This window comes from Penicillium crustosum (assembly GCF_028827405.1).
Source record: "Penicillium crustosum strain IBT 35664 chromosome Unknown utg000003l_segment0_segment0, whole genome shotgun sequence".
Classification (NCBI taxonomy): domain Eukaryota; kingdom Fungi; phylum Ascomycota; class Eurotiomycetes; order Eurotiales; family Aspergillaceae; genus Penicillium; species Penicillium crustosum.
In genome coordinates this window covers 4,967,284-4,986,750 of record NW_026623124.1, presented here as the reverse complement: position 1 = coordinate 4,986,750, position 19,467 = coordinate 4,967,284, and the positions used below count along the sequence as shown (strand labels likewise).

The 19,467-nt window shown below is 49.5% G+C and overlaps 8 protein-coding genes across 8 annotated transcripts; 3 read left to right on the top strand and 5 right to left on the bottom strand.

Moving 5' to 3' along the window:
- Positions 1-375: 375 nt before the first annotated feature.
- Positions 376-1,609, bottom strand: N7487_008988 (TauD/TfdA dioxygenase family protein; the record flags this gene model as incomplete). Its single annotated transcript, XM_056876718.1, has 2 exons — positions 376-512; positions 613-1,609. 2 exons carry the CDS (start codon positions 1,607-1,609, stop codon positions 376-378), a joined length of 1,134 nt encoding a protein of 377 aa, XP_056728906.1.
- Positions 1,610-2,875: 1,266 nt separating this feature from the next.
- On the top strand, positions 2,876-3,872 carry N7487_008987 (EXPERA domain-containing protein; the record flags this gene model as incomplete). Its single annotated transcript, XM_056876717.1, has 4 exons — positions 2,876-3,005; positions 3,098-3,289; positions 3,589-3,741; positions 3,802-3,872. The coding sequence occupies exons 1-4, from the start codon at positions 2,933-2,935 to the stop codon at positions 3,870-3,872; spliced, it is 489 nt and encodes a 162-aa protein (XP_056728905.1). The 5' UTR covers positions 2,876-2,932.
- Positions 3,873-4,050: 178 nt separating this feature from the next.
- On the bottom strand, positions 4,051-5,437 carry ddiA (putative DNA damage-inducible v-SNARE binding protein Ddi1; the record flags this gene model as incomplete). Its single annotated transcript, XM_056876716.1, has 2 exons — positions 4,051-4,742; positions 4,825-5,437. 2 exons carry the CDS (start codon positions 5,435-5,437, stop codon positions 4,051-4,053), a joined length of 1,305 nt encoding a protein of 434 aa, XP_056728904.1.
- Positions 5,438-7,852: 2,415 nt separating this feature from the next.
- N7487_008985 (uncharacterized protein) lies at positions 7,853-9,550 on the bottom strand (the record flags this gene model as incomplete). Its single annotated transcript, XM_056876715.1, has 4 exons — positions 7,853-8,639; positions 8,701-8,796; positions 8,853-9,493; positions 9,545-9,550. 4 exons carry the CDS (start codon positions 9,548-9,550, stop codon positions 7,853-7,855), a joined length of 1,530 nt encoding a protein of 509 aa, XP_056728903.1.
- Positions 9,551-10,735: 1,185 nt separating this feature from the next.
- N7487_008984 (E1 ubiquitin-activating protein AOS1) lies at positions 10,736-12,068 on the top strand (the record flags this gene model as incomplete). The annotated part of the gene is made up of 4 exons (XM_056876714.1): positions 10,736-10,775; positions 10,824-10,881; positions 10,930-11,116; positions 11,172-12,068. 4 exons carry the CDS (start codon positions 10,736-10,738, stop codon positions 12,066-12,068), a joined length of 1,182 nt encoding a protein of 393 aa, XP_056728902.1.
- A 374-nt stretch (positions 12,069-12,442) lies between these two features.
- N7487_008983 (Ytp1 family protein) lies at positions 12,443-14,108 on the bottom strand (the record flags this gene model as incomplete). The annotated part of the gene is made up of 5 exons (XM_056876713.1): positions 12,443-12,693; positions 12,760-12,889; positions 12,961-13,791; positions 13,862-13,939; positions 13,995-14,108. 5 exons carry the CDS (start codon positions 14,106-14,108, stop codon positions 12,443-12,445), a joined length of 1,404 nt encoding a protein of 467 aa, XP_056728901.1.
- A 407-nt stretch (positions 14,109-14,515) lies between these two features.
- N7487_008982 (SWI5/SAE3 family protein) lies at positions 14,516-14,959 on the top strand (the record flags this gene model as incomplete). The annotated part of the gene is made up of 3 exons (XM_056876712.1): positions 14,516-14,563; positions 14,634-14,719; positions 14,800-14,959. The coding sequence occupies 3 exons, from the start codon at positions 14,516-14,518 to the stop codon at positions 14,957-14,959; spliced, it is 294 nt and encodes a 97-aa protein (XP_056728900.1).
- A 370-nt stretch (positions 14,960-15,329) lies between these two features.
- mdr1 (ABC multidrug transporter Mdr1) lies at positions 15,330-19,346 on the bottom strand (the record flags this gene model as incomplete). The annotated part of the gene is made up of 1 exon (XM_056876711.1): positions 15,330-19,346. The coding sequence occupies one exon, from the start codon at positions 19,344-19,346 to the stop codon at positions 15,330-15,332; it is 4,017 nt and encodes a 1,338-aa protein (XP_056728899.1).
- Between the last annotated feature and the right edge of the window lie 121 nt (positions 19,347-19,467).

Below are 19,467 nucleotides of genomic sequence, written 5' to 3'. Positions count from 1 at the left end.
CCTTGAGGAGGCGATGTGGAGGAACTGGCCATGTAGCGTTTGCAGATCGTGGCGGTGACTCCTGAGATTTACTTGACATATGGTCTTTTTTTTCAAGGGATCGGGTGCTTTTTTTTTTTTTGGGATTCTTTTGTAACTCTAGGCGTGGGTGGTGGTAATGAAAACGAATTCACAGTCAAATGGGGTTTGGATCTAAGATACAGGGAGTATAACCCTGATTTTCACATTGCAAATGAACTATTTCAATCTTTCACTTGTCTACTCTTTTGAATCTTCCAAAAATCAAAATTAAATTAAACAAAATAAAAATAAAAATAAAAATCTATAATCAAAACCGAAAACACCGACATGATCCCATCTATCACATTATGCAGTCTATTCGAATTCCTCATCTTCATCCTCATCCTCGTCCTCATACACAGGAATGGGTTTCTCACCCAGAGCAATCAAGCGGAAGATATGACGCGCCTTAGCACCGTAATCATCATCCAAGTAATCCACAATGGCAGAGTCTAAAAGTTTATTAGCAAAAAAGATCGTCGATCGTCCATTCCAAATCCCGAAAGGTTGAAAAGAGAGAAAAAAAAAAAAGGGAAAAGGGGAAAAACTCACGAATAGTCGACCGATTATCAAACATCACAATGGTCCTCGGTTGCCAACGCACACGAACCTGGAAATCATGACCGGTAACGAGATGATTCATGAGGAAATCCAACACCCACTTAGTCTCAGAATCCTTGAGACCATCAATCCTCGTAATAAACTCCCCATTCAAAAACATACACTTCTCTCCGGTAACGGGGTGCACGCGGATAAGCGGGTGAACCGTATCAACGGGATCCTTCCTAACCAAGCCACCCGTCATACGGGCATGGCCAATCATCTTGGCGGAAGAATGCGTCACTTTCAATCCATCGAGGAAAGTCGTAACAGCAGGCGAGAGGCGCTTGTAGGCTAGATCCGTGGCAGCGAAGACCGTATCACCGCCGACTTCGGGGCCCTGTAGGAGACCGAGCATGACATATCCGGGAGGCTGGATTTCATAGCTGACATCCTGGTGCCAGAGGGTGGTTGTGGTGCGCTGCTGCAAGAAACGGGCGATTTCATCTCTATTTCCATCCCGATGAATGATATGGAAAGCGGGATGATCGGTCATTGAACCGGAGACGGGCTGGTAATTCGGTTTACCGAAATGGCGCATGAACGATTCCTGCGCGTCTGGGCCTGCATCGATGAGATCCTGGTCTGGGAAAGCGACGACCTTGCGCTCTGCGATGAGGAGGGCGAGTTCATCTCTTCCCGCGGCAGATAGATCTGTGAGCTGGACGTTCTCAACGATTGTTCCTAGGCTTGGCTGGATGTGGGAGACTTTGGCGGATGGGGGCAGCAGGTTTGGTTTTGATTTATTACGGACGCGCAGGGCTGGGTCTTCATATTCGAAAGGTTGAAGGGGATCGAACCAGATTGGATCCCAGGAAGGAAGGTATTGGGGGTATTTTGTGGAGATTTTGGATTGCTTGTCTACATCAACATAGGGGATGTTGATGTCGTAACTGATGGGTTCTTGCTTTTTGGGCTGTTTGGGCCGACGGGGGGCTGAGGAAGGCATTGTATAGATAGATGTATAGATATAGATATAGATTATATCTATAAGGTGGAGTAAAGTATAGATGGATAAGATGGATAAGGGGGAAAAAGAGAAGTGGGATTGAGGTTTATATATAAGTTTTGTATACTCCTATATGTCAAACTAAAACACTAGTTTCTTTCCCTTCATCTCCGAGTGGAAAGATGTGAACAGCGGTCAGAGAGATAATGGGAAAAAAAATAAAACAGGTAAATCAAATAAAATAAGTAAAAAAACAACTAAAATTCCCCAAAAAACAATCAAACCCATGTCAAATCCACTATCCAATGTCAATCCACTATCCAATGTCAATCCACTGCAAATCCCCGTTCCACTACCGTTCGCCCACTTTTCCCCCCCTCCCCCTTTCTAAAGCTTCCATAATGGTCTTACACCGCTACGGTATACCTAGGTAATGTGTGAATACCTCGAAGATAAGGCATAATGCAGGCCGAATAGCAATTGCATTATCTGCCGTGATCTATGCATGCGGAGATAATGATTCGGCCATTCCACATGTTCCTCGGCATAGTGAACTAACTGCTCCGTTAGTGGAACTATTTAGGAAGCCCCATGGAGAAACGGGATATAAAGCGGAAATCAATTCAACTAATTCCGAAAAGGAAGAAGGCGAGAAGGAAGAAGGCAAGGAAGAACACCCTGTCCTGAGCTAATTAGGGCATCCCGATCTTGCGGTCTACCGGTATATGCCTAGTTCGTTGACCTATCAAAGACTATCTAGGAAGTTCCCTGTATGGTCCATGCATGACTACCTTATCCCGGATGTATTGATGTATTGATGTAATTTTAGGCTTGACATCCAAGGTCCTTTGACTTGACTACAATGTATGTTCAACTAGTGTGGATATGATTCCATCTCTCGGAGTCATCTTCTCCCCGAGGTAGGCCAGTCAGGCCACCTTAAAATGGCGAAGCGGTGAGATGGGAGATCAAGGAGGAAGAGAGGTGGTTGGACGTGTATATTTTATATTTTTATGTTTTGATGTTTTTATGTTCTATGTTTTTATATTTAGTTTACCTCGGTAATGTACCCTAAAGTACCCTAAATATTAAGATGACACTAAATATCAAGAAAAAGCAATTATCCAAACTATGAAGAGTTTACTTGATCTATTCCAGATTGTTCCTTAGGTCACCTGATATTCTCTTCCCCTTAAACATTTCCCTTAAAACACGTCAACACATCAACACATCAACACATCAACACCCTCATACACTAACACGGAGTACACTATACACCTTATCCCTTGACTTCGCATTGCATATGACCCAGCACATCTCAACATGTCCATCTGCACCCGTAAACGGGACTTGGCTTATCTCCTATTCTTCGTCACCCATGTCCCGATCATTCTCCGTATGATTCTCTATCTTCATACCCTCATACCCTCATACCTTCATACCTTGATAATAGCCTCACATATGCATGCACACTAACACCCAAAATAGTAATCGACACAGTCCCCCTCCTACCAACCTTCCTCCAAACAAACCTCTCCCATAACCTGCGCGAGTTCTACATAACAACCTATCGCGACAAATTCTTCGAAGATCCCCCAACATGGTTCACCGTCTTCATCTGGATGGAGCTGCTGTACCACCTCCCACTCTCCATATGGGCTGCTCGGGGTTTGCTTAAAGGTATTTTTTTGTCATAAACGGTCCCTTATCCCAAGCTCGTGCTCCGTACATACATCGTACATGTTACTATGTATACCCTTGTATCCTGGTCTATCCAGTCCAGTCCATCCCCCCTACATCACATCTTATCCATTACATATCTAGATCGAATGCAATATCTGGAAATCTGACCACATACCTACATATCATCTTCACCCCGATCAGGGAATCACATTACACACTAAACCAAAAAAAAAAAAAAAAAAACAAATACAAAAACGCAATAAGCACCCAACTAACACCATTTCCAATCCATCTAGACCACCCCCTCGTCCCTGTACACCTCCTCGTCTTTGGTATCCAGGCCTTTATCACCACTCTGACATCACTGGTGGTTGTATGGAGTTGGACTGACCGCTCGGTCGCCGAGAAGCAGCAGCTTACCATGCTGTATGCTCCCTATATGGCGTTAGGTATGTACAGTCCAAAGACAATCTGATAGAATGTCGCAGTTGGTTACTAACCCATTCTAGGCGGATACATGGCTCTAGACATGGTATTCCGTCTACGCGACAAACTAATGCCGAAAAGCAAGCGGGAATAAAAATGCCTACATAAGGGAGTTACTTGTAGAAAAAATAAACAAAACAATCTATTATAATGCAGCCAGCGTTATAATCGTACACATCATTACGTGCTTTGATCAAATCTCGCTAATACAAGTCCCCATCCCGACCAAAAACGCCCTTGAATGTAAATGCAGAAAGCGGAAGCCATATAGATCAAATCAAAAACCCGATCGCCCCTTCCAAGTCTCCATGTGCCATATCCAGAGCCCGGACAGCTTCATCGCGCGAGAATCCCAACTCGGTGATTCTGGCAATGGAGTCTTGCGGCCACCGCGAAGTGGGCGCAGGCCGGATATTGATTCTTGGCTGTGACCCGGAGGCGGAGACATTATTGGGAGTGGCATTGGCATTGGGATTGTTCTCCGCTTTATGCGTGACCGCGCCGGTGCGGGCACCCACCTCGGCACCATCGGCACCCTTGACCGTAGGTTCGGCTTCGAACTCCTCAGTCAAGTGCTTGGGGATATCGCCCTCACCGAGGAAGGGAACAGCCTGGTCCTGAATGACGAGGGCGCCACGCCGGAGATCGATGCAGGCCTGGTGGCGGCGGAGCATGTCCAAACCGAGGAGGAGATCGATCTGCTTGCCTTCCATGACGGTGAAGGAGCAGGGCAGGAACATCTCGCCGATCTTGATCTGGGCGGAGTGAACCCGGCCTAGGATCGGGGCGGTCCCGACACCCTTGGCGATCCCGCCGTAGCGACGGTCTACCAGGCGCATTATGTTACACGATGTTGCACACTCGGGCGACATGATGGTCACCTGAGCGCCGGAGTCGACGAAGGCGTTTAGACGGTGGCCGTTTACTTCGACGGGGATGTAGAGCATTGTCACGCGACCGAAGGCTAGAGAAAGAGATTCGGTTAGCTTTTGGGTCATTCTCAATCCAGCAGCCTGGCAGGCCAGCTCGAAGACATAAAAACATACACTCAGGATGATGCTCCATGGCATTGTGTAGATTTTCCGTAACCGCATTCTGGCGAATAATCTCCTCAATTTCCTTCTGGTTATCGTGGTTGAAAGGATCGGCATTGAGCATCGCAATGCGAGCTTCCTTTTCCGCCTCCCGCTGCGCCTCACCCTGTTGCTGCCTAAGCAGGACCTCACGGAAGCGCTGAGCATTATCCGCGGCTTCAGAGAGCTCTGGGTTCTGCCTGCGCACGGCCTCGCGCACACGGGGATCACCCAGGATATGTAAACGAATAGTTTCTGGGTCCGGCATGCCGGGGCGGGGTTGCATGTTCTGTCTGGGCGCGACGGAGCTGGAAGCGGCGGGGCGAGTGGCTTGGGATGGGGGAGCTCGGAAGGCGACGTGCACACCGAGCATGTCGCCCTCAGTGATGCCGGCTTGGTCTAGGGTTTGGGTAGGATTCTGGAGGAGCTGGTTGTTGTAGACGAGCTGTTGGGCTTCGGGTGGAATGGTAGTATCGCTTTCGATAATGTCTTTGAGGAGTGAGATTGGCATATCGCCGCCCACTTCTAGGTTGATGATGTCCGAATCCGCCTGCTCGGGGCGGATGACGTTGACGGTGATACGCATGGTATCAGGTAGCAGGGATGTCTGCTAGGAAGGGGATAGAGAGGAGGTAAAATTATAGAAGAAGAAAATAAGTAGAAAGAAAGATGAGAGAATCCGAAGTAGAAAAGAGAGCCCGGGTGAGGAAAGATTAATAAAGCGGGAAGGGGACACCTGACTCTTTTAAGAGCTTCTCTCTCTCTCTCTCTCTTCTTCAAGGTTCTCCCTTACATCCACTCTATTTCTTTCACTTTCTGTCAAATCACAAATGTGATAGACTTTTTATTCCGACTCTAGTGCTGCAACTAACATGGTCTCGTACATCCATGATCTTCTCCCACCTATTGCATATGCGCAATGAGCCCCGCGCTGAGCCGTTTAGCTCCTCCACTAACTGCCCCATGGCCCCCCAAACAGGCTAACGGCTGACGGGTCCTTATCCGCGTCATCAGGGGGAGAGGGTTCCTCGGAAAGTTGTTGGATATAGAAGTTGCGCCTTGAATTTGCCTTATTTTATTTAACTCTACAGTTATGTCCAATATCCCACAATCCCCCGGGTATTGGTTCCCAGCATCAATGACTTCATTCGTACTTTGTCAATCTACTACGGAGTACAGCGGGGCTACCTAGTCCACAGGGACTGTCCGAGAGCGAGGCTGGACCAGTTACTCCAAAAGTACGCCGGTTCGTGTCCGTTGTCCTACCAGATCAGCCCAGAACTAGAGCCCAAAGCTATTGGAAGATGCCGCAGTTCTTGCAATAAATTGGCTCACCCCCGCACTAGTCGACATGCAGGGGACATTAATCATGCTTTGAGGCTGCCAAATGCAGCTCAGTTGAGCATGGATTCGTCCCCGGTATAAAAGTTGCCACGGATGTAAACACGTATAACGATGAGGCGCCAGTCAGGCGTTCAAAAAGGGTTGAGGGCAACCAACGGGTTCAAGAAGTTCCCGACTATCACGTAGGTAACCGTTTTTGAGATAACCGTTTCTAGAGCCGTGCATTAGTGCTAATGTTTCAGATTGGCTCCATTAACCCCAAAGTCCGCGGACCAGGCATGGTGCCGATTCGGGACTTCTTAGGGCGGATTCTGAAAATCTATTATAGGTCGACTTTTAGTCCCCCATCTGCATTTTGAATTTCATATCTCTAGCTAACCGCGCCAAGCAGGGGTATAAGAACGAAAAGAAACCCGGCTTGGCTTCATGTGGTCATCCTTCGTGATCCTGAAATTCAGCCAGCGCGTATCCTCGCTATGGTGCAGTTTAACTGGATTTTGTGACGACGATGTGCAGATTTCGCCCCTGGTACTGCTGATATCCCTGATGCGCTGGTGAACGGCCGTTGTCTGTTTGAATTCGTACCCAAACATGCAGAGCAGATCCTGCAGGAATTCTACGTGTCTACCTGGGTTTCCTTGGATTGGTGGCAAACGTCGTCGTCTTGCTTTATCTTTTCAATATACAGGTGCAATTTGACTTATATCAAGCTGCAAGCTATCCATGTGCATAGCCGAGGGAACACCGGGGGAAACCCGACCCCACTAACCACCTTGGCGTCGATCAATTTCGTCGATAGGAATCTAGCCCGGTCGAGAGAGTCAACATTCAACACTCACGGAGCTACTTGGCATACCCATAACTGAAATCAACGTCGTCTCTACCAGATTGCTGCCACCGAACCTCTATCCAAATTGCAAGTTGTCGTTTATAGGGCGGTATTTAGACATGTGGCGATGTTGTTTAGGCCAGTGGGGTTGAGGGGCTTATAGATCGACGCTGCTGAGGTGGCTTTCGTCGCCGCAGTGGTGAACGTCGTGGTCGACGGGGAGTGGGTCACAGCTGTAGTTATTTTTGGAAAGCTACGTATGCAGGTACCGAGATTGGAAATAGGGAGTATCGAGGATTGTGAGGGGCCTATAGTATTTAAGAGAGCATACAGCGCATTGTAGGTAAACATTCAAATAATTAGGGCTATGCTTGCCTCTCCCATATGACCCCGCATTCCTGTAGTACATGAAATATCCGCACATAATCACCGTCTTTCTACTTGCAATTCTTCTAGATCGAAAATGGTAGAGAAGACCCAGAGAAAGAGGTGGATCGGTAGTCCAATTGAAATCGACATACTACCACCTGTTACGCTGGAAGTGACTGGGAAGAGATGGTCTATTCATCTATCAAGAAAGAAGGGTTGAGAAGGTTCATAAAAAGGCTATTAGACCATTTGATCTCACATACTATTAGTTCGGGTGGTCTATATTGTTTGCATGATAGAACAGGGAAAATGGAAACCTCTGTAAACCGGAAAGTCATATCATAATCATTCATAACGTCGTCATACTACAGTGGTATATAGAACGAAATTCTAAACCGAGAAACTATAAACCAAAAAAAAGAAAAGCCTCTATCCCTGCGATCCAAAAACCCGCTTATTTCAACCGCTAGCGAGCAGCGATGCTTGGGAAGAACCGCGGGCCTGCATACCCATGGGCGATGATGCTTTCGATATCAATATTCCCGTGGGCTCGCGGGCTCCACAGCTTAATGAGAATGAACCGACCAGATCTTGAGATGTCAGTATTCGGTTATCCACGTCCAATATTGATGATACATACGGAGGCGGATCAAATTTGATGGTAACCATGCTCTTCTCTCGCTCGATAAAGAAACGTGCATGTGGCTTCAACACTTCGGCTGTTGGGTGATCAGGTTCGGCCAGGGGATTTGGATGCACGAGGCTCGGGGTATGGCGCAGTCTCTGTTCGCTGACACGGCTGAGAGCACTCAGTCGTTCGGATTCAACTTGTCGGCGACGTTGACTTCTGCTTGGAGGGTCGTCCTCATCGCTTGGACTCTCGTCGGTATCCGATAAAGGATCTTCCGTCTGTTCGGCCTGGGTTCTCTCGAGCAATGCAGAGCGCCAGTCTTCATCATCTCCAGAATCCTCGTTATTCTCGTCGTACTCGGTGGTGATACGGAACTGCGTTTGCGGGTCTTCTGCGGTATGGGGAACCGCGGCCGAATGTGGGCTCATGAGGACTGTGCGTTCGAGGGTTTGGAGTGGCGGTCGGAACCCAGTGAGGTATTCCTGGGATGGTTGCATGCCGCTGCGGCGGCCACTGCGGCGGTATCTGCCGCTGGAGTATTGGATCTGGTATTGGGCGGTGCGGGCAAGCAGTTCATCAGAGGTCATGGAGACGAATACCATGCCTTCTTGTATTCTGGTTCGATTAGCCATAATTAGCCATCAGTCCAACGTACAGCCACGCCTGGTGGACATACGGAGCATCGAACCCGCATTGAGGGGCTCTGATAACGATCTTCTTCAAACAGAACGGGGCCTCCCCCGATGACAGAGGACCAAGTTGCACCGGGCCTCTTTGGTAGAGTAGACACTTGTATTATTTTCCAAAACGTTCTCGGGACGTGAATACCCACTATCCGGATCGTAGCTTCCTCCGTCGCAGCTGGCGATTTCCATTTGCAGCATTCCAGGCACCACTTGTCCATATTGACCGTAGTTGAAGCCCCGAAATTCCTCGCGGTTATCGTCGGTGTCCAGCTTCCGACGCTTCATCCGTCCTTGGCCATCACGGCCCGACTGGCCGGATGGTGGCATGAGGGACGGTGACCTGGATAAAGATCCTTCCGGGCTTGATGGTCTGAGCGTTTGCCAGGGTAAACGATGGCGAAGGGAATTTGTCTCCGGGGAGAGCGAAGTTCGAGCTCGTTCTGAGCGGAACTGGTCACGCCAAATGCTCCGAATTCGCTCTGCAGTGCCAGCTGTCTCGGAGTGCAGTTGTTGGATCTGACGATCGACGTCGGCCCGGACTTGCTCAGAGTTGGTACGACCACGAGATCGGTCCAGAGAATGCTCAGCGACTTCTCGGTTTAATGTTTCCAAGGCAAGGGTGGTGTTGTAGGTGTTGTGGGCACCGGAGCGATTTCGTTCCGATACGAAATTGCGGAGATGCTGGAGACGGAGGATCTCTGGGCGTTCGTCAGGCCTGGTAGTACGGGATGTGCGGCGGGACGAAGAGGAAGAAGAAGCACGAGGGTAATCGTAGTTCCCTGACTAAAGGGAGGCGTAAGACATTAAGTCAGACGCATAGGACGAGAGACATACCATCATTCAGGCTCGTTGATACCGGAGAGGTGGGGAGTTACCTATGTTGGGTCAGGGGTTATGGCGGGGGGAGGTATACCATCAAGGTATCAATCAACCCGAAAGAAAGAAAAGAATCCAAAAAGATTTAACATAGAAGTAAAAGAAGAAGTCATACAGAGAGGTTCCTGCCTTGTGAGTTGCCCAAGGTTGATAACACGTGATGGCGGATTAGATCATCGATAGTGGAGTGAAGGTTGAGAGGTTGAGAGGTTGGGAGTTCCAACTTCATTGTATATTCATGAATTTCACAGATTTCACGAATTTCATTGATCTCCCTGTTTTCATTCTGCACTTCGTTCTTTCGTGTAAACTCCTTTACCGGACATAGGCTGATAGCTGATTGTGTCACTTAGCCCGCTCTTTGGCCCTATTCTTTTCCACGATATGGGACCAAACTAACAAAAGTGGCCTCTGGAATGCTTATCAATATCCTTTTTGGGTGCAACAAAGAATGTCCAATCTCATCTGACAGAGATGATGACATCTTGCACGCTCAAACCCCAATAACATGGAAACATGAGGAAGGGAAGTTCTGTAGAAATGGCCGACAGTATTGTAGTAGACTATTTGTTCAAAGAAGGTGCAACATATAACCATAGACCTTTATATTATTTGCTAATTGGATCGTGTGTTAGGCAAATCTCTACCATGTTGACTTGATCTATAGCTTCTATCGCTTCTATCGTCTAGTAATTTATGAAACCTTGGAAATCACATACACTCAAACTACTTAATTTGTTCATTTTATATTGAGCATTTTCTCCTAGTTGGTCCACATTGCTCATCTAATAACACATCTTATATTAAATTAAACGAATGGGTTGTACATCAACGAGAGATGTTTGTCAACATCAAGTTTGTATACTTCCAAGGTTCCTTTGTCCCCACGGCCCCACATCGTAGCTCCCGAGTCACCTGACATTGAAACCCATCTGAACTTCCTGGATTGCTTGACCTTCTGGAACCTCTGGAACTCTAAACTTCCATTCACAGCTTTGCAACTCCTACTTTCATTACACATCTCCTGGATTTACCAATTCAATACTTCTCCCTCGATATCAAAACCCCCCACACACAACTGCGGGGCTTAAGTCGCCAAGCTCGCACCTGGCACTCTTATCTTAGCCACTCGATCGACCCGTGGACACTATGACGGAGCAACAAGATAACGCACAGTCAATCAGCGCTGGTATGGCCAATCAGTAGAATTTGACCCAATTTTCACTAACTTTGCTAGATGAAATCGCGCTATACGACCGACAGATCCGGCTATGGGGAGTGCACGCGCAAGAAAAGTGAGCAAATCAGCTTCCAAAACACCCACATATTCTAACGACAGCTAGGATCCGATCGGCCAATATCCTCCTTATCACCGTGAAAGCTCTAGCGAATGAAGTGGCCAAAAACCTTGTCCTAGCGGGCATCGGCTCACTCACCATAATCGACCACCAGAACGTCACGGAGGAAGACCTAGGCGCGCAGTTCTTCATTGCCGAAGCACAAAGTGAGCAGGATGTGATCGGCAAGAATGTGAGCTACAACAAGAGCATAATACCTATCGCCATCCGCTAACAGCTTACTCCAGCGCGCGCAAGTCGCAGGACCGAAAATCCACAAAATGAACCCTCGAGTCAAGCTCAACATCGACACCTCCGACGTCAAAACCAAACAACCCGACTTCTTCGCACAATTCGACATCACAATCGCCACAGAGCTTGACTTCCTAACCAACACCACCGTGAATGCCGCCTGCCGACTGGCCAACAGACCCTTTTACGCCGCCGGTCTACATGGCTTCTACGGCTACGTTTTCGCCGACCTAATCAGCCACGACTTCGTGATTGAGCGCAACAAATCCAACATGGCCCCTGCAACCCAAGAAACACCCACCCGCAGCATTATCAACATAACCACCAAAACAGAAGAAAACAAGGCCAACAAGAAAGAACCAAACAAGATCATCGAGCTAGTCACCAAGCGCGAAGTGTACACACCGCTGATCCTGGCAAACACCTCCCCACTGCCGGAAGAATACACACGACTCGCACGGCGTCGCAAGCAAGTCACCCCACTGCTCAGCTGCTTGCGCGCACTGTGGGAATTCGAAAAACTGCGCGGCCATCGCCCGACCTTCACCCATGAAGACCTGGAACTATTCACAAAGCTATCGCGCGACCGACACCAGGAACTCAAGCTGGAACCACTCACACTAGACTCCGTGTTCCTGCGGACGTTCCTGCAGAATCTGGGCAGCGAGTTGAGTCCGGTTGCGGCATTTTTGGGTGGTTCGCTGGCGCAGGATGTTATTAATGTTCTTTCAGCGAGAGAACAGCCACTGCAGAATATGTTGCTGTTCGATGGCGAGAAGAGCGTTGGTCCGATCTATTCGCTTCATCCTTTCTTCCCTGATGTTGGTGTGGAGATGGCTGCTGTGCCGCCGGTCCGGAACCCGGTTACGGTTCCTGTTACTGGGGATTTGTGAGGGAAATTCAATTTGGAAGAAAAAGAAGGGCGAAAGGTGGTACGGGATTGAATTGGGATATGCTGTTTTAGCATCATAACGAATCTCCTTTTTTTTTTTTTTTCAACAGATGCCAATGACCCCGACTTGGATCTGGGTATTATTATGTACGATAGAACACGAGCAACCATTGACACTTTTATTGCATGAAATTGGGAATTATGTACAATTTTGTGCAGATATAATATTAGCTATTCGAACTTAAGGCAATTTAGAGCCTGCAATGCTTGCAATGCTATTCAAACCGAACCCAAACCAACCAAGACGCCGTCTAACACATTGTTACAAAATGCACGATATACCTGCAGAGAGGATCAGCAACTCAATGCAAGGCCTCAGTGATGGGTTTCGTCTTTTCCAAGTTCCTCATCACTGTTCTTCCGCGGTCCCATAGAAGGACCTTCCTCATCATCGGAAATCAAGCCATGGAGCTCGAATGCCTCGGCATCTTGAATCTGCTGCGAGTTCGAGCGCGCACGGCCATTCGCGTTTCCGTTGAGAGTCGAATAGGTGGGGCCGTCCTGGTTGGTGGACTCGGAGTTGGGCCAGGCATGGACGGCGTAGATGTGGAGGAGGATGTTGACGACTGGAAGAGAAGAATGAGTTGGTGTTCTAAAAAAGAAAAGCGGGGAGATCAGGGAAATCAACTTACAGAGGAAGAGGAGGAAAGCGATGCTGTAGAGGATCAAGACGTAGGCTACGTGGGTGACGCCTGCGTTGTCCAATAGAAGCATCTGTTCCTCGGTGGCGCCCATGAAGAGGAAGCCGGAGGCATAGAGCAACTGCGAAAGAGAAAGCAAGTCAGTATTATCCTAGATATACCAAATTGACATTGACCGGAGAGGAGACATACGAAGGGAGTCAGGTATTGGAAGCTGTTCGGCTCGGAAAGAGCGGGCTTATCCTTCAGCACGAACGAGATCTCGATGATGCGGGTCAGACCCGCTGCCATCAGGGTATATCCAAAGAGGGTGTGGACCATAGTACTGATCATCAGATGCTGGGGGTGAGCAGACATGGCATATCCGGTCATCAAGATGACGATGGCCGGAATGAGGTTACGCTTAGGACGACCGCTGCGGGTACGGCTGAGCCACATACCCAGCAGACCAGCGCACCACCATACAATTCCCATAGTGGTATGCTGGAGGTCATTGTGAACCCAAGGAGTACCCCACCGGTGCTCGGTGAAAGTATTAACACAGCCCCAAGCGGCGATGATGAGCGAATCGAAGAATTCCTGACTGCGGCCGGTACGGCGCAACCAAAACTGACCAACAAGCAAGAGGATAGTCAAACAGATACCGTACCCGATGAATGCGGAGCCCATAATGAAATGGGCCAGACACTGACCGAGATGATCATCGCGACAGAAGCCGAGCGAGGCAATGCCACCGAATAGCATCTGCGCCCAGCTGAGGACGGGCATGACCTTTCCGACGATACCGTGAGCCAGCACGAAGATCCAACGGATGCGAGCCTGGCCCGCCTTCTCCAGGTGTAGTTTGAGATACACTCCGAGGACGACTTGCGCGACGAGCAATAGCATCAGCCAGTTTGCGACGGAGGCGTGCAGGTTCTTATCAAATTGGCGACCTTTGTGGGCATGGCCGAGGAAGTAGGCTAGCACGGCGATGACGGTGCCGACGACTTGGACTGGGACGTGCCAGCGGGAGCGGGTTATCTAATTTCTTTTGTTAGAAATGGATGCAAGGGTAGGTAAGAAACGGAGGGGTAAGTGAAGTAGTACATACCCCAAGGACCATTCCCGTAGGGAAGATTATGCCAAAAGCCAAACCCATGAGAATCATATGAGTCCATAATGTCGAGTCCTGGAATCAACTTGTTAACTTTTTGCGAGGGGAATATGGTTGTAGTACCACGTACGATAGGATCCTTTGAGATAGACTCGCCCTCAGGAACAGCCTCATGGCCGCCATGGGCGAGAGCCGCGGCAACTAATACAAAGACAGTCCATAAGGACTGACGAAGATATGCCATGGTGTGGTTGGAGTAGGGAGTTGAAAGGGAGAAGAGAACAGATGCGGATAACAGGTAACCCAATCCGGGGCATCCGATTAGGCGGGATCAACGCGTGGAGTCAAGGTAGCAATGTCGTTTTGACCTTCAGGACTTTATTTTCGAGTAGTTCAGCGATTGAGATATTTCATAATTTAGATATTAACGTATTAACAATTCAAAAGTCGTTACAGAGAGGTTAGGGACGCGCAAGCAGAAACCTTGGAAGCCTTGGACTAGATTATTCAGCGTGGCTGTGATTGGTCAGGACTATATAATTTCTGGGGTACAAAGTACATGGATAACTTCTTCCTCTTACAATGCTCTCGCCTGTTGTATCTCACGTATCACAACCCATACGCATATACATCAAATTGAAACTAATCTAAATGGATCCAACCAAAGAAACCAAGTCCTATAGGGACCAGCAGCGAATAGTACGTCCCTAGTATCCCCCACCCTACACCCACCCGTGCCGATCATATCAAGAACTAACACCCAACGCAGGACACCCTTCGCGCTTCAATTGCAAGTCTAGAAGCTAAGCATGCGCAGCTCGAAGCCAACCTGGCTTCGGTGACTACTCAGCTCATGTAAACACTCTCCCAAGATCCCCCAATTGCGTGCAGATGGAAATATTGCATCTTGCAGCTCTAACCAGTGCTTTTTGCAGTGACAATCCCAATACCACCTGCGAGCGGTATACCCAGCTCTTGCACGAGTACAATGATATCAAAGATGTTGGACAGGGGTTGATGGGGCTTATTGCTGATGTGAGGGGAGTGAGGCAAATTGAGGTGGAGAAGGAGTTTGGGGTTTCGGAGGAGGATTGAAGGGCTACACTACCTACACTGCAAGGGTTCCACTGATTGAAGGGACTTGAACTGGTTAAGCATTTGACTAAGTGGGTGGAGTTTGGAGTGAAACCAGGTGGCGTTGAATTGAGATTCATTGTATTCATTCATCTAATCCTACATCCCTAATGGATGTTTTTTTAATTTTTTTAAAATTATCGAGGGGAGACAGTGTGCCCCGGTTTGCAGGGTCTTTGCCGCTGACAACAAATAATCTATCACAAGAACGGGGGAGATTTGAAGAGGAGATGTGAGATATGGAGGAAATGGCGAGGGAGATGACATGGGATCAAGAAAGGAAGAAGGGGGTATGAGTACATAAATAATAAAAAAAGGTAAATCAAGATAATTAAGCGGCCCGGCCAAGGGACTGGAGGTTAACCAGCTCGAAGTAGCGACCCTTGTTGCGCAAGAGCTCAGTGTGAGTACCGCTCTCGACAATCTTTCCTTGGTCGAAGACATAGATGATATCGGCCTTCTGGATGGTACTGAGACGGTGAGCAACGGCAATGGTGGTACGACCGCGCGCGGCAGCATCCAGAGCAGCCTGGACGACCTTCTCAGACTCAGAGTCGAGGGCCGAGGTGGCTTCGTCCAGAAGCAAGACCTTGGGGTTGCGTAAGAGGGCACGGGCGATAGCGACACGCTGCTTCTGCCCACCGGACAACATCCCTCCCTTGCTGCCGACGACAGTGCTGAAGCCCTCGGGGAGAGACATGATGAAATCGTAGATGTTGGCGTCCTTGCAGACCTGGACCAGGTCCTCTTCGGTGGGGTCGGCATTGGGGCTACCGAGCAGGATGTTCTCCTTGATGGTACCCTGGTAGAGAGTGGGCTCCTGGCTGACCAGCGCTAGGTGGCCGCGGTAAGAATTGACATTGAGGTCGGCGATGTTCTTGCCATCAATGTAAACACCACCAGAAAGGGCATCGTAGAAACGCTCGAGAAGGGCAATGGTGGTACTCTTGCCGCATCCGCTGGGTCCGACCAGGGCAATGTACTGTCCAGGCTTGACAGTGAGGTTCAAACCACGGAGCACGGGCTGCTCGGGGCGGGTGGGGTAGCGGAAGTGCACGTCCTTAAATTCGATTGTTCCTTCGCAGTGGTCCAAATTCTCGCCCTCTTTAGACCAGGTGTCAATGGTGGGACGACGCTCGAACAGCTTAAGGAACTCAGCAGCGGCGTTCTTGGCCTTGCCCATGTCCGGAGAGAAGGAGAAGACCGTACCAGCGGATTGGGCACCGAACAAAATTTCACTGAAGCAGACAAAGAAGCGGAACACATCGTATTCATGATGACCGAGCAGGGTTCCACCATACCAGAAGCCGAGGGCAACACAGAAGAAGACCAAAGCCTGGGAGGCTGCATACAAGGACGATGATTTGAATACCGAGATCAAGCTTGTACGGCCCTGGCGCTCGAGTTGAGCGTGGTAGAATGTCCAGACATCGGTTTCACGGGTAAGCGAAGCCACGGTGCGGATAGCAGATGTAGCCTCGCAGGCGTAGCTAGCTGATCCCTCATAGGCTACCTTGGAACGTGCCTGGAACGCGGCAAGCATGTAGAAGCGGTAGAATCCGCAGCCAAGAAGAATCGGAATGACGGACATGCAAACGAGTGCAAGCTTCCATCCGAAAGAAAGCGCAATCACAATTGAAGCGATGAGAGTTGTGGAAGTCATAAGAATTGTTCCGAGAGTTTGACCACTGATACCGGCCAAGTGCTTGGTCTCGGTTGAAAGGAAAGAAGTCAAAGCACCGGTGCTATTCTCCTCGCGATCGAAGAAGTTGATATCCTGTCGGAGCATAACTCGGAAGGCATTGCCGCGAGCCTTGCGGATCAATCTCTCGGAGCTAAACGCGAAGGCGATACCGTGGACCGAGAAAGTGATGATTTGAACGATACCAACAATGAAGAACATCAGAGACCAAAAGTTGGCATCCGATCTCAGCTTGGCCCACTGGCTTTGGGGCAAGGAAAGTGAGCTGATGGCCTTGGCATACAAGAAAGCCTGAGTGGGTTGACCGCAACCAGCGAGAATCGAGAAGCAAAGACCAATGGCCATGAACCATCGCTCTTCCTTGTTAAACGAGCCGATAAATTTGATCAGGGTCAAAAGCGAGTACTTCTTGCTGCCTTCACCAACCTTCTGCGAGAGAATAACACTGGACACGGACTTGCGAGACTCCTGGCGATGCATGGCGTCCTGGAATGTTTCGGCCTCATCCTTCATACCAGTCGAGCCACTGGCAATTGACTTGACACGTGCGATGTGAGACTTGGACATGTTCTCGATGCTATCCTCGTCGTCATCCTCATCCACGTCCAAAGCATCTGCATCCTTCTCCTCATTGATGCGCTGGGCCTCGACGAGCTTGAAGTAGGGACCATCATGTTCGGTCAGCTGAGCGTGAGAACCCTGCTCAACAATGGATCCGTTGACGAATACGACAATGTTGTGAGCAGACTTGATAGTGGACAGACGATGGGCAATGACAATGGTGGTGCGGCCCTCGGCGGCGCGATCAAGCGCTGCCTGGACGACACCCTCGGATTTGGTATCGAGGGCAGAAGTGGCTTCATCCAAGAGCAAGATCTTGGGGTCGCTGACCATAGCACGAGCGATGGCAATACGTTGCTTCTGGCCTCCAGACAGCAAGAATCCACGCTGGCCGACGTTAGTTTCATATCCTTCCGGAAGAGCGGTAACGAAGTCGTGAGCATTGGCCATCTTGGCGGCATTCTCAATAAGCTCCTTAATCTTTTCCTCGGATTCGTGCTCGAAGCGTGTTCCAATCAGACCGTGGCGAATGTTCTGGTAGATGGTTGTGCCGAACAGAACAGGTTCCTGGCTGACCAGCGAAATCTGCTGACGTAGCCATCGCAGGTTGAGAGTCTGAATGTCGTGACCGTCCAAGAACACTTGACCACCGACTGGAAGGTAGAACCGCTCGACAAGACCGACGACAGTACTCTTACCAGACCCTGAAGGGCCGACCAAGGCGGTAGCCTTGCCAGCAGGAATGGCGAGGGAAACGTCCTTCATGACTGTAACTTCGGGGCGGGAGGGATAGATGTGTTTCACATTGCGGAACTCGATGTGACCCTCGACGTGGTCAAGGATAATGCCTTCATCAGAAGTAGGGTCTAACGGGGATTCGCGGTCGATGGTTGCAAAGATCTTAGTAGCGGCAGCCACAGCATTGGTGAATGCCGAGGCGTTCGGGCTGACATTGCCCAAGGAGAAAGATCCGATAAGAATAGCCATCAAGATGGTCAAAACGTGTCCGACATCAACCTTCCCTTGCACCAGGAACCGGGAGCCCATCCAGAATCCGAGGCCGTAGTTCATGAACATCAGTCCGAACATGATACCGACCATCACGGCAAGACTCATTTGCAGACGCATGCCCCATCGCTCTGCGCGAAGCAAGTGAGACTCGTACTGTTTCGCGAGCTTGTCCTGAGTACCGAATGCAGTCGCATTGCGGATCGAGCTGATGACTTCCTCGGCCACAGTTCCACCGGCACCGGCGCTTTCCAGCGAAAGCTTGCCGTACTTGATAATCAGTTGGGAGCCTCCGCCCATGATCACGACCAGCGCGACCATAGTTGAAGTACATATGCCCGCCAAGGGAGCATACTTGATGTATGCCACCACGAAGGCAGTCACAAAGGTGGCAACGGCAGTCAGGGTTAAACCGACCTTTTCGGAGACACCATCCTGAATCAGGTTGGTGTCGGCTGTGATACGGGTAGTCACTTCACCTGCACCAAGCTTGTCGAAGTAGGCGATGTTCTGACGCAGGATGGCTTCGAGGTAGTGCTCTCGGATCTTCTGGGTGACATGCTCTCCGGTGTAGATGAAGCCAACGGTGCTGACGTAGACGGTGACGAACTCTCCGATGCCGAGGTAGATAAAGTACAAAACGTTGGTGGTCAACTGGTGGTAGAATTCGTCGTAGGGGATGGTACGGAGCATAATCTTTTGGAAAGCAGTAGCCAAGGAACCAAAGAGAATGGTGAAGAGGGGCAAGGCAGCACCGGCGGCGATGGCGCAGAGTGCGCTCACGACAATGATGAGTATGTCCATGCGGGAGGCATATCGATAGAGACCGAAGTAAGAGATACTGACGAGAGGCGCATCTAGCTGTTGTTTCAGGATATCCTTTTCATGCTCGGGCAAATGAGCATAGAGAGCATCATCATCATCTGTCGCGACTGGAGTTTTGGTTTCGTGTTCCTTTGCTGTTGATGTGGAGGTGGAAGCGGAATCGGAATGGCGCTTGTTGATGGGCTTCTCGTTGAGCTGAGGGTCCTCCACCACCTTCTCCACGGCGGTCACACCCTCCTCGGGCTGCTGCATGTTTGAAACTTTTGGGGGTGTTTGGATCTCTACTCCATGAAGAACTGGGGATGAGGAATGATCTCAAGAGGTGAGAAATGAAGAGATGAGTCCAGGTGCCAGGTACAGGTAAGAAAGATTA